Source organism: Platalea leucorodia (assembly GCF_965183815.1).
Source record: "Platalea leucorodia genome assembly, chromosome: 5".
Lineage (NCBI taxonomy): Eukaryota > Metazoa > Chordata > Aves > Pelecaniformes > Threskiornithidae > Platalea > Platalea leucorodia.
The window spans coordinates 84,118,717-84,131,970 of NC_138827.1; the positions used below are offsets into that span (position 1 = coordinate 84,118,717).

The 13,254-nt window shown below is 66.3% G+C and overlaps 2 protein-coding genes across 2 annotated transcripts; one reads left to right on the forward strand and one right to left on the reverse strand.

The window, feature by feature from the left end:
• Window positions 1-3,788: 3,788 nt before the first annotated feature.
• On the forward strand, window positions 3,789-7,696 carry LOC309590595 (gap junction gamma-1 protein-like). Its single transcript, XM_082311899.1, has 3 exons — window positions 3,789-3,870; window positions 6,131-7,338; window positions 7,467-7,696. Exons 2-3 carry the CDS (start codon window positions 6,156-6,158, stop codon window positions 7,472-7,474), a joined length of 1,191 nt encoding a protein of 396 aa, XP_082168025.1. The 5' UTR covers window positions 3,789-3,870; window positions 6,131-6,155; the 3' UTR covers window positions 7,475-7,696.
• A 1,826-nt stretch (window positions 7,697-9,522) lies between these two features.
• On the reverse strand, window positions 9,523-11,231 carry INHA (inhibin subunit alpha; the record flags this gene model as incomplete). Its single annotated transcript, XM_082312466.1, has 2 exons — window positions 9,523-10,256; window positions 10,973-11,231. 2 exons carry the CDS (start codon window positions 11,229-11,231, stop codon window positions 9,523-9,525), a joined length of 993 nt encoding a protein of 330 aa, XP_082168592.1.
• Between the last annotated feature and the right edge of the window lie 2,023 nt (window positions 11,232-13,254).

Genomic DNA, 13,254 nt, shown 5'->3' on the forward strand with positions numbered 1-13,254 from the left:
AACTCATCGATGAAAATGATGCTTCAGTCACAGGTTTGGCTATTTCAGTGCTTCCTACTCTGTGTCTCTGCCCTCTAAACCAGTACTGCCTTGAGCATACATAGCCTGTGGGTTAGCTGTCAGCCCCCTTGCACTATGTCTAACTAACGAAGCCTTGTTTCTAATCAAACTGGGTGACTGGAGGGACTGGTCATTTACTTCTAGCAGAATATCCCTGCTGCCCTTATGTCGAGGGGACTGGAGATATAGCAGCAAAGGGCATGTGTTCCCTGCGGCTCACAGACCTGCCTGGCCACCTTCAACCCTCCCGTGGGTGCAAACGCTCCTTACCCAGGTACAGAGCAATGACCCGGGGCTGTGTACACCCCTTCCCTTTGGGCTGCCCTCCAGCTTGGCTGGCAGGGGAAGAGCAGCGAGCACAGGCTGGGCTCGAGTGCCACGTGCGGTACTGGGGTGCCGGCAGAAGTCAGCACCCAGGAACCGGGAAGGAGACCCTCCCAGGAGGGAGGTGAGCAGGGGCTGTGCCATGTACCCCTCACTGTGCTTCTTAATCAAGCAGGGGGGAAAGGGAAGGGGACTTTATTTTGAAGCCATCCCAGCCTTCTCTCGGCTTGTGTTAAAGGGGATGACCATTGCCCTTTGCGCTCCTGCGACGGGGCATGCCTCTGCCTGTTAGCAGAAGGTTATTAAGCTAGTTGTGAGCTGTCCTGTGTCAGGACAAACAGTCCCCAATAGACCTGTCCGCTCCCCATCCCAGTGCCAGCCGAGTTGTTTAATCTGGGAAGAGCGTGTTTGCTGCCGAGGACTCGCGCTGCCCACCTGCAGCCCTGCCTGCCCGTGGCCCCGCGTGGGCAGGGTGGAGCCCGCTCGCCCCTTCTTCATCCCACTGCTGAGCACCAGCCGGGCAGGGTCCACGCCGCCCGGCAGCAAACACGCCTGGGCGCCTGGCCCCGCCATCTGCCGCGCTGCCGCCATCCCCGGAAGCAGGGGCAGTCGTAGCAGGGCCCAGCCCGTCCTGCCCTGTTGATTAGAGCAGGAACTGAGGCTGCTAATGAGAGCCAGACTGGGCCAGACATGCATCCGCCCTGCCATGCGCCATGCACTCGCTCTAGCTCCGGGCTCTGCCCCGCAGACTTAATGGTTTGGAGCTGATCCTGGTTTTTGTGGTTGGTGACGGTGCTCCTGTTTCCTCTGCAAAGCTCATCTCTGAGCTGGACCCCGCAAGACTGCTGGTCTTGCACGTCCTTCCTGCCCGTGATGGCCCCGGGCTCTGTCAGCCTCAGCTGATGAGGGTGGGCAACACCCTTCGCCCACCACCTTCCTTTCCTGGCTCTTGTGGGTTTTCCCTCTGCCCCAGGCTGAAAGAGTGATGCCCCTGCAGGCACTTGGGTGTTGCAAGCTCAAGATGAGGGTAGAGCCCAGGGACACGCAGGTCACCGTCGCTGGGAAAACAGGAGAGCTCTGATGCCAGTGGCCGGATGCTGGCAAGCACAGTAACGCCTGTCCATGGATGGTGTCTGAGACCAGCCTCTAGGCCTGGCCTCCCGAGGCAAGCTCTGCCACGCAGCCCAGGCGTGGGCTGAGCTGTGCTGTGCAAAAATGCTGCTGCTGTGGCAGCTGTGCCTGGCCCCGGACCAACAAGCAGCTTCGTTCTGGGTGCGACGGCCTCGGTTTGCAGTGCCTCAGCGGGTCATGCTCTCCAGTTTAACGTGAGGCTGCTACAGGGGCTTGTTCTTAACGTGCTGAGCACCAGAGTCAAAGGGTCATGTAGGTCCCTTACCCCTGGCAAACTGCTCAGCTGCCTGGGCATGGAGCCATGCTGGAGGTGAGACCTGGAAGTACTTGAAAACTAGTGGTAACTGCGGGGAAAGAAAACCCCAAGCCACTTTAACCACCTGGCATGAGCAGGAGGTTCAACGTAAGCTGTGTGCTGCTGGTCTTCCCCAGCCCGCCTGGATGCGGCCCTCGTGCTGGCAGCCCCTTGCTCTGCTCCCACCTCTCTGTGCCACACTGTGGGTGCCACCTGGCTGCAGCCCCAGGCTCCCTCCCTGGCCCTGAACGCTTCCCTGCATCCTTCCAAAAGTTTCAGTTTCTGTGCTCGGCTTGCTGTCTCCCTGCATCCACCTCCTCCTGTTGCTCCGGGCCTGGGATGGAGACTGTGCCCAGGGGTTGCTCCCAGAGCATCTGTTGCTGGATCTGCAACAGGCATTTCCCCTTCCAGAAATATTAATGCCGCAGTTGGGTGCGTGGGGGTGGGACTCAACAGAAAGTGTTTCTTCATGGCCAGGTCAAATCCTCCTCCTTCTGCTGCAGCTCTCCCTCCACGCGGCTGAAGCTGTCACCTGGGGAGGACCCGTCCATGAGCAGCGGGGAAGAAAGGACTGAGCGAGAGAGCCCGAAGCGGGGCCCTTTCCCCCTTCCTTTTGTGCACACACCTGCACCCGTGCCAGGGTGCAGCACGCTGCTCTGGGGGGCTCCAGTTGCCCTCCTGCAAGAGAGCACCGAGCCTTTGCCTGGGCCGTGCCGGCGTGGGTGCAGCGCCGCGGTGGCTCTTGCTGACTTAGGGAAGCGGCAGGGGAAGCGGCAGGGCTGCCGTTACTCAGTGGGCCCAGAATAACCAAAAACCCACACCGGATGCGGTGGCCACGCTTCCCACCCTGCCCCTTGCCCCAGCCGCCAGCCTCAGCCCTCCTGCAGCCTGCTCACGGAAACCCTTCCGCAGGAGGGAGCACGTGTTTCAGTGCTTACGCAGACACCAGCTTCACCCCCACTACATCGGGTTGCACAAGGCAGCCCGGCGTCCCTCCACGTCCCCGCACAAGGGCACAAGGATGGGGTGCTCTGGCCAGGACGTCATGGGTGTGGTTGGCCCAGCGCGGGGACTCAGCCCTGACAAAACCCCCAGAGCCAATTTTAGCGGTGCAGAAAGCAAGTGGCCGGGGTGTTCTTGTGGAGGGATAGCCCACGGCTCCAGGGTGGTGACTCAATGCCACCACTGCCATCACGCTGGCCTCAGGACAGCAGTGCTACTGCCCAGGATGAGCAGCGGTGACTCTCTAAGGGCACATCTGGAGATGCTGCACGCTCAGCCCTGGTCCTGCTGCAGGGACCTGGCCCGGGGCATGAGAAGCAGCACAGGCTTCAAAAGATTCGAAGCACGTTCCCACCACACAGGCACATTTTGCTCCACGTTCCCAACGTGTCTGGGACCACCTGTCCTCTGGTGCCACCAGGTCCCTCCTTTCTTCCATCCTCTCTCTTTCTCTTCCCTGGGAGAGGAAGAATTCGGCGTTGGGGGGGCGGGAGGTCATTGTGCAGGTGAGCCTCACGGCCGGGGCGCCGGCTCCCGCCTCTCCCGCCGCGGCCCGGCTCACGGGTGCTCCTTCGGAAGGTGCTGCTCATCCCTGAACGCCCCGCGGGCCGAGCCAGGGCCGCCGCGGCTGCTGCTGGGCCCGGGGCTCGCAGCCTTTCCCGGCGGCGCGCAGGCCGCCTCAGCCTCGCACCTCGGCGGGGGCGGCGCCCCGGCAGCCAACGAGCAACCGGAGGCGAGGGGCGGCGGGGGGAGCCGGCCCGCCGGGGGCTGGATGGGGCCGCCGGGGCCGGCCCCTGGCCGCAGCCCTGCGCGGCCCGCCGAGCCGCGGGCGGGGGCGGCGGCCGGGGCCGGGGCCCGGGGGCGGCAGCGGCAGCGCCCCGCCCGGGGGCTGAGTCAGCCGGGGGACGCCGCCGGTCGGTGCGGGGCGGTCGGTGCGCACCGGCGGGCGGGCGCGGGGCGGGGCGGCCCCGGGCCCCTTTGTTAGGCGGGAGGCGGCGGCGCGCCGCCCCGCCGCTTTGTCCGCCGCTGCCGGCGGGAGCCGCTCGTCCCGGCGCACCGTGAGTGGGGCCGGGGGGCTGCGGGGGTCGCTGGGGCTGGGGCGGGCGTCGGTACCCCGGGAGGGCTGGGGGCGGGAGCCCCGGGCGTGGGCGGGGGGCTGCGGTCGGGGAGGCTGGGGGCCGCAGGCGGGGGGCCCCGGCAGGGCTGGGGCTGGGGGGCTGGGTCCCCAGGCCGGCGGGGGTCGGGGGGTCCCAGCGCGGGCTGGCGGGGGTCAGCGGGACAGGGGTCTCTGGGCAGGCAGGGGCTGGCGAGCCCCGGGGTGGGCTGCCCGGTGCTGGGGTGTGGGGGGCCCCGATCCGATGCAGGTCGGGGAGATGGGGTCCCTGGGCAGGGCAGGCTGGGGCAGGGGGTCCCGGGGGTCCCGGGCAGGGGGACCTGGGGTCGGTAGGGCTGGGGGCGTACGTGCGGGGCCTGGCCAAGGCATGTGCTGCTGGTCCTGACTGACGGCGTGGCCGGGAGGCGGTGGGTGGCTTGGCCCCCTCGGCAGAGAGCTGGGCTCCGGCTGCCGGCCCTGGGCCCGGGCAAAGGGTGCGGGGAGCTCTCTTCTGCCCCGGCCGTGCCTGCTGCAGCTCCTGACCCACGCTGTGGTCCGTCCCTGTGTCACCTCTCCTTGGCCACCACGGCAGTGCCCACGTGTGTGCTTTCGTTTTCCCTGGGCTTACCAGCTCCTGGTGCTGTGCTCCTGCCTGGTCCCCAGGTCCTGTCCGCTGCCCCAGCCCCTCACCCTGGGGCCAGAGCGATGCGCTGCTGCCAGGCAAGGGCTAAATGCAGACAGACACAAAGCATCCTTCCAGTGGGGTCCTGGGGGAGAGGGCCGCGCACTGGGGAGACGGGGCTGCAGTGAGACCTTGCAGGGTGCTCAACCACAGGAGGATGGTGGCCCTGATGAGCTGGGTTTGGGTCCCTGGTGCCAGCTTGTGCCACCTCCCACGGCTCAGCAGGCTGTGCCGAGCACCAGGCCATCAGCGGGAGTGCGTCCTGGGTGTGGGTGCTTGTGCTGGGGGCGGCTTTTCTGTTTAGGCAAGGCTGCTTGGGAGGCAGGCTGAGCTGAGCCAAAAAGATCCTCTTATTCTGGACAATAGTGGCGTGAGTGCAGCGGGAGCCATCGTCCGCAGGGACGTGCCCTGGCCGGAGGCGATGGGACAGGGCTGGCCGGAGGGCAGGCAACGCGTGGGGGAGGCTGGGGCTCCACGGGGACACATCGCTTCTGCTCGCCCCGGGCAGCCCTGCCACCTGCTGCCCTTGCATCAGCTCCTGTGCAAGCTGCCGAAACTGGGGGTGGCGGTGGGGTGTCTCCTCTTGTGTCTTCTCCTTTGGCCGGGAGCTGCGGCACGGTCCTCGTAATTTCCTTCCCGACCTCTGGTGTCAGCTGCTTCACTGGGACTTTGTGCAATTCCTTGGCTGCCCCACGCTGTCCCTTGCCATCGTTCTCCTCCCTCCTGCTCTGCTTCCCCCGCCAGCCCTTGTCATCGGGCTGCCGGGCGCTCTGAGCACCAGCCACCACGGGCGTGGGTGGTGGGGGTCCCACAGGAGGGTGGGCACAGCGCAGAGGTTTGGTGGGGCAGAGTGATGCTGCATCTCTGCCGGCCCTTGAGGGAGAGCTCTGCGGGGTGCAGAGGACCTGGCTTGTGGGCACGTGGTGGGGGATGCTGCTCAGGGGAGCCCCCTTGGCCGGGGCTCAGGGCTGGCAGCCGTAATGGGCCAGAGGGGCTGCCGGCGCCCTGCTGTGCTGCCTGTGTGTTGCCTTCCTCCAGGGGCCCATGGACCCCCGTGGGAGGGTGTGGGTGCTGGCGCAGGGTGCGGTGCCAGTTGGGGACCTGCCCAGGACCAGGTGGCAGATGGGTGCTGTGGCACCGGGGGCGGAGGAGGTGGTTCTGTCCCCTGCCTGTCCCTCGCCCTCCCCAGCTGGCGCTGCCCTGTGCTGCCGTGTTTACCCTGGCTGCGGCTGTGCTGACTCTTCCCCCAGATGACGGGGACGTCCCAGCCTTGCCCCTGCTCCCCGGGTCCCCTCCACCCACCTGGCTGGTGGTGGGGCTGGAGCAGGGTGTGGACGGGAGTGCTGGGAGGCAGCGCTGGGCAGGGGATGGGGTTTTGGGGAGATGGCTGCCCATGCAGGGCTGTGTTTGTGGTAAGGGAAGGGATGTCGGTGCTATGAGAGGGAGAGGGGCAGAGCTGGGGTGGTGTCTGGTGATCTGGGGGGGCCTGGTGAGGTGCACATGGATTTGCTCAGTGCCTGATTGCTTTGCTCCTTCCCCGCAGGGTTTGAGCCAACTACCTGGCCAGGATGAGCTGGAGTTTCCTGACGCGGCTCCTGGAGGAGATCAACAACCACTCGACCTTCGTGGGCAAGATCTGGCTAACTGTCCTCATTGTCTTCCGCATCGTGCTGACGGCCGTGGGGGGCGAGTCCATCTACTACGACGAGCAGAGCAAGTTTGTCTGCAACACACAGCAGCCGGGCTGCGAGAACGTCTGCTATGATGCCTTCGCCCCGCTCTCCCATGTCCGCTTCTGGATCTTCCAGATCATCATGGTGGCCACGCCGTCGGTGCTCTACCTGGGATTCGCCATGCACCGCATCGCCCGCATGCCTGAGTCCTCACGGCGCCGGGCACTGGCAGCCCGGCGGGAACGCATGCCGGTGGTGCGCCGGGGAGCTGGGCGGGACTACGAGGAGGCAGAGGACGATAACGAAGAAGACCCCATGATCTTTGAGGAGATTGAGGTGGAGAAGGAGAAGAGCCCAGAGGGTGGAGAGAAGCACGATGGCCGGCGCCGCATCAAGCAGGATGGGCTGATGCGTGCCTACGTCCTGCACTTGCTGTGCCGCTCACTGCTGGAGACAGCTTTCCTCTTCGGGCAGTACCTGCTGTACCGCTTCGAGGTGAGCCCCTCCTACGTCTGCAGCCGCAGCCCCTGCCCGCACACTGTCGACTGCTTCGTCTCCCGCCCCACTGAGAAGACCATCTTCCTCCTCATCATGTACGCCGTCAGCGGGCTCTGCCTCTTCCTCAACCTCTGCGAGCTCGTGCACCTCGGCGTGGGGCGCATCCGGGACGCCCTGAACCAGCCCGACAGCCCCCCGCTCCCGGCTGGCGGCAGCCCCGCGCCGCAGTACCCCAAGAAAGCCCCCGGCGCACCCCCCACCTACCACTCACTGAAGAAGGAGCCGCTGCGAGCCCCGCTGCCCGACGGCAAGCTGGACTACCGGGAGAGCCTGGCCCAGGTGGCGGCGACGGGGCACTTCGCCCTGGCCGGGGCTCCCCCGGCGCACGAGCTGGACCGGCTGCGTGAGCACCTGCGCCTGGCCCAGGAGCACCTGGAGGTGGCCTTCCACCTCCAGCCCCCCCCGCGCCCCCCCAGCCCTGCCCGCAGCAGCAGCCCCGAGGCCAACGGCATCGCCGCTGAGCAGAACCGCCTCAACCTCGCCCACGAGAAGGGGACCGCTGCCTGCGAGAGGACCACGGGTGAGCTGGGGAGGGGGATGGATCTGGCCAACTCAGGTGGGGGTATGGGGGGCTGCCCCCAGGCTCCCCCGGGGAGGGGATACCATTCCCCCCGGGGCGGGTGCTAACCTGCCTCTCTTTCCCCGCAGGGCTGTGAGTGCCACCAGGGACGACGGCGGTGTCTGCCGGAGCGGCTGCCGCCGCCACCGCGGGACGGGCAGCCTGCCAGGAGCGCGGGGCAGAGGGTCACACGTGCCTGCCCGGTGGGGTTGGCCAGGCAGCTCTGTCCTGGTGGGCAGTGGTGGGGATGGGGGCCTTGGGGAACATTCCTACTTAATTTTCAAAAAGGGAATATCTTATTTTTGTACGTTTTTATAAACTCGTCAGCGTGTGCACCCTGGCATTTTTATACTTGGCTCCCGATCTCTGGTCTGGGCCTGCCCCCCCCCCCCCCCCCCCCCCCGGTTCCCGTTTCACCCCCTTTTTCTCCTCCCGCACCCGTTTCCCACAGCATCTTCTCCTCACGCCTCCCCGTGCCCTCCTGTGCCTGCTGCTGCCCGCCACTGCGCTGGCCGGTGCTGTGCATGTGCGGGCCATGCTGGCGATGCCCGTATTGCCCCTGCGGCGTGGAGGTTTAGGGGAGCTGAGGCTGGGGGTCCGGCTGGCTGGGCCGAACCATGGGCTGGCATTGCGCTTGAAGCGGAGGGGATGGAAGGGGTCCTGGTGGCGCCGCTGCCGGAAAGTGCTGGGGGGGCCGCGGTGCGTGGCGTCCTGGCACGGGGTGCGAGCCATGGGGCTGGCCTGCTTGGAAATGTCTGTGCAGAGGGCAGGGGCTGTCCTTCCTGCTGCCTCCGCCCCGCTCCCGGCCGGCCGCCCTTGGACCAAAGCCCATCCCCTCCTGCTCTGGCCATGGGGCCAGGACCCCCTGTGCGGGGCCGGGCCCTGGTCCCATGGTGGGGGGACGCGGTGCCCCCAGCCAGGCTCTGCCGGGAGCCAGCGGGGCATTTCTCATCATCTCAGCCTGGGGCACACAGGGATTTTTTTGTAGCGTTGTTTTTTACTCGGAAATGATTGTCACTCTTTTTTTTTTTTTTTTTTCTTCTTTTTTTTTTTTATATATCTATATTAGTAAAGGCTGGAGACGTTTTGTACTGAGCTGCTGCATCCGGTCCTTTGGGAGGAAGGGGTGGGAAGGGAATCCTGCGCAGCTGGGCTGGGGGGGCAGCGCCGCCTGCCCTGGGGCCTCCCCGCTTGCCCCGGTGACTCAGCCATTCCTGCCGTGCGTGCGGAGGCGGCTGCGGCCAGGGCAGCCTCCATCGGCCCGGCAGAGCGGGATTGCTCCGGCCATGTTCCTGTGTGGTCCTGTCCCTGGCCAGGGGCCCGGTGAGGGGCTTCTCCGTGTGTCCCCATCCCGCTGCAGCCGGGAGCAGAAGGGATGCTGCCCTGCCCTGCGCTCCCCTGCCCCGGGGCCGGATCAAACCCAGCCATGCCGTGCCGATTTTGGCCAGCACACCCCAGTCCCCACTCTGGGACCCCAGGTCAGAGCTGTACGTGTCTAGTGCTTGCCCATCCCCTCCCTCCTCCAGCCAAAAGCCCCCGGGGGAGCTCGCGTCCCGCCACACAGCCACGTGTCTCCTCTGTGGCTGCCTCTGATGGAAGCTGGCATTTCCAGGCTGTTTTGGTAAAGAGAACAGGTTTATTTCACTCATCCCATTAATTTTTCCAACAGGCTGTGCTGCCAGGAGAGGGCTCGCTTGCAGCGCCACGCGTGCCACCAGCCCCACCACCAGTGCGAGGTCCTGGCATGGGCTTGCCCTTGGCACATCCCGATCCCTGCCCCGGCAGCCTGGCCCTGGCACAGGGAGGCTGTTGCACTCTGCAGCAGGAGTGGGACCCCAGTCTCTTAGGGGGAGGGAAAATTGAGAGGGGTGGGGAGAAACTAGGTCTGAACTGGTCGCAGACAGCAGGCTGGCTTCGGCAAGGGGTTGGTGCCTCTGCTAGAGGCTGTGCCTGTCCCTGCCCCAGCTTGCTCCGGGCTGGGACCAGTCCCAGAGCAGGTCTGGCAGCGTGACCATACCTGGCGCAGCCTGAAACTCCGGCTTGTGCAAAGGAGGGTGGCACAGCCACAGCGTGGGGCTGGGGGTCCCTTGGGTGAGCGACTCCTCCTGGGCGGGATCACGGTCTGGGGCCGGGCTGTGGGCTGCCCTAGACGCAGGTGCAGTCCTGGGCCAGGATGTTGGGCACCGTCTCATACTTGAAGGAGTACCCGCCGTCGGAGGTGGTGCGGACGCGGAGGGAGCGCATGGTGCCGGGCAGGGCGGCACAGCAGAGCTGCACGCCCAGGCGGTGGCTGAGCCCGTGGCCCTCGGCGCAGCTCCCGTGGCAGTAGTGGAAAACAAAGCTGCTGGGATGCACGATCCACTTGTCCCAGCCCAGCTCCTCGAAGGAGATGTTGAGGGAAGCCCGGCGGCAGTTGGTGTGGGCGGCCAGGTCCTCGGATGGGCGCTGCAGCAGGCTCAGGGCGGCCGGGGACCAGGGCATGGCGGAGCGGCGAGCCCTCTCACTGCCCTTGGCCCGGGTGGTGGCCACCAAGAAGGGCATCTTATCCCCCTCGGCTAGGCAGGGGCAGCCGGGGCAGCGCACCAGGAGCACAAAGAGCGGCTGCGAGAGCTGGGGCAGCAGCGCCGGGGCGAAGTGAAACACTGTCCAGTGCTCAGGCGTCTGCACCACCGTGGCTGTCACCGGCACACGGCCCTGCGGTGACAGGGTCAGCACGTCAGGGGCCGAGTGGTTGGGGGCGGCTGAGGGGCCGGTGTAAAACCAGAGCTGGGCGGAGGTCACTGCGCGGCTCAGGGTGTGCGCCGAGGGCTGGAAGAGGTAGGTGAAAATCCCTTCTTCCTCCAGCAGCCTGTCGGGCTGCGTGGGCTCGCAGGGCACATCTGCAGGGGGAGAAAGATGCTCAGGGTGCGCACCCAAGTCCAGGGAGGGTCCCCGACGCCAGGTGGGAGGTGGGGTGTTGCAGAGGGTCCTCAGGGTGCTGGCAGGGCGCCCGGCTGCCGGTGCGGGCTGCATCAGGGTGTGGGGGAGCTGAGGTCTAGCACTACGCAGCAGCCACTGCACTGCGCCCTGCAGCTGAGGCCTGCTGTGCCCTAGGCTGGTCTGTTACTGCTGCCCCCGTCCCCCAGCGTCCTGCCCCATCTCCCAGTGTCCTGCCCCATAGCCGGTCATCCTGCTCCGTCCCACAGCATCCTGCCCTGTCCCTTAGTATCCCATCCCATCCCATCCCATTCCCTGGCGTCCTGCCCCATTCCCTAGCATCCCACCCTATCCCACCCTGCCTCCCCTTCAGCCCTCCCCATCTCTCTGCATCCCACCTGGCCCAACAGTTCCCCAGCCTCTCAGCACCCTCTTGTGCCACCTGCCCCTCTCCTTGCCTGTGTCCTGGGCTGCTCTGCTTGTCCCTGCCTGCCATCCCTTTCCACCTCCCAGCTCTCCACCACACCGTGCCCGTGCCCATGCCCCAGGCTGGCGTGCCCTCTTTCTCTTCTCCCACAGACCCCCCCGTGCAGCCCCTCCACCCTGCTGCATCCCCACTGTCCAAGCCCCCACCCTGCTTCACCCCTCTGCCCTCTCCATCCCACCAGGGCATTCTCACCTGTGGAAGGGAAGAGGATCACCTGGGAGGTGTCCTCTAGCTCCTCGGGCTCGACTTCGGTGTTTTCAAGGACATCTCTCCGGTGCACCCTCCTTGCTTCCTTCTGGGGCTCCTCCTGGAGAAGCGGGGGGCTGAGATGCTCCAGCACCCGAGCCCGCACCTTGGCCAGGATGAGCTGCCGATCGGCACCAGCCCCAGTGCAGCTGGCCAGGGCGGCGGTGGGCAGCATGGCAGGCAGCAGGTGCAGGAGGAGCAGCATGACCGTGGGGCACACAGCGGGCTGGCGGCTCAGGGGGCTCTGCCGCGGGCTCCTGCCTGCCTGCCCAGCCTGTTTGCCCGCTGTGCTCCCCCCCAGGCAGGGTGGCATTGAGACCTATCTGACACTGACGCAAACGTCTGCTCGCCGTGAATATTATCTCTGGGCAGCGAAAGCGCTGAGACGTCTGGAATGTGAGGACTGCAAGGACAGTGTGGTCTGGGGGGGGACGGCGCCTGGGCAGGGGGGCGCGGGGGGGGGATGCTGGCAGGGGCCGTGGGCGCGTGGGGCTGGGGAGACTGGGCTGCAGGCAGGGTGCTGCCAGGAAGGTTTTCCTGCGCTGGCGGGGATGGAGGGGGCACCCTGGGAAAACTTTGCAGCTGCCAGTGTTGGGTGTCCTCTGTGCTGGAGGAGCTGCAGATTTGGAGCTTCTGGGGGGACAGTGGGAGGTGGCAGTGGCTGTGCACAACAGGGACATCTGGGCAGGGACGTGATGGGGTCCAGATCCCTGCGAGGCCCCAGTGCGTGGGGGCATGTTGGGGGTAGCAGGCTGGGCACCCTCCTGCCAGGGATGGCTGGGACAGCCCAGGGTCACAGGGCAGCTGGGACATGAGGAGGGCAAGCTGGGGGATGGGGAGCTGTGGCATTTCCAGGGCAGGCTGGAGGCTGGCGAGATCCTGGGGATGTGAAGCAGGAGGGATGGCAAGAGGTCCCCATGCTGCCTGGGGCTGGGGAAGGCTGGACAAGCTTCAGGAGAGGAGGAGGAGGAGGAAAGGTGAGGCAGAGCTAGGCCAGCTGGAGACCCCGCAGCAGCGCTGGGAGAAGGGTGCTGCAGTGCTGTTGGGGCTGGCTGGCTGAAGGCTGGCTCCTGGGTCAGGAGGGGCGCAGGCTGTGAGGGGACCCAGCGTGTCCTGCCCTTCCTCCTGCCGCTGCCTGTGGGGACAGTGCCAGGCGTCCCCCATCCAGCAGCCCTGCCTGCGGGGTGGTGGGCAGCCTCTGCACCCCTCCGCTCCTCCTGCAGCCCGGCATCCCACACAGCGTGGCCCGTGCAGCACATCCCATCCCCTGCAGCCTGGCATCTCACGCAGCATCTGGTGCTGCGCGTCCCACCCTGTGCAGCATGTCCTGCGTGGCACGTCCCGTCCTACTGCAGCCTGGTGTCCCGTGCCATGCACCCTGTGCTGTGCACCCCGTGTGGTGTGTTGCCTCCTGCCGCAGGCTGACCCGGCACCGAGGCAGGGCCGGGTTTGCGGCATGCCAGATCTCCGGCGGTGGAGTGCTGCCTGCCTGCTCCGGGCTGGGTGGCTCCCACCAGGCCGCTATACATAGGCCAGCCCTGCCCCGGCGAGGCACTGAATGGAGCAGGCTCAGCCTTATCAACCCAGCGTGTCATCAGAAGGTATTTTTGGGGACAGCAGCTGCAGGCATTTGTAACGTTTGGTCCCTGCGCGCTGACACCCAGGAGCGGAGCTGGGGAAAGCGGCAGGAGCTGGTGCCGGCACTGGGAGACGCAGGGGAGAGGCGGCGAAGCGAGGTGGGTGCATGGGGCCGGGGACTGGGCTGTGGGGCTGCATGGAGCAAGGCGATTGGGGAAAGGGGTGGTTGAAGGGACAGTAGGGCGGCTGAGCCATTGAGGCTGCGCATGTCTGCAGGAGCTGCCGTGGGGCGGCCGTGGGTCTGGGGAGCATGTGGCCAGGGATGTGGCTCTGAATGGATGCACCATCCAAGGGGTAGGGGTCTGGGAGGAGCTGGCCCTGATCCCTGCCACTCCTTGGGGACTGGCCCTCTCCCACCATCCCCTCTGGCTCATTCAGGGAGTATTTTGGTTTCCCTTCCCACTGCCCGAGGGAGGCAGAGACGCCTCTGCCCCAGCCCTGGCCATTGTGCGGGCAGAGGCTGGGGTGTGCTCACCCAGGGGAGGCACGGAGCACCCTGCTCCGCTCCTGCCCGTGACAATGGGCACAGTTACCTGCAGCGCTGGGGATGGAAGCAGTGCCCTCCGAAAGCAGGACCTGTCCCCCAGGCC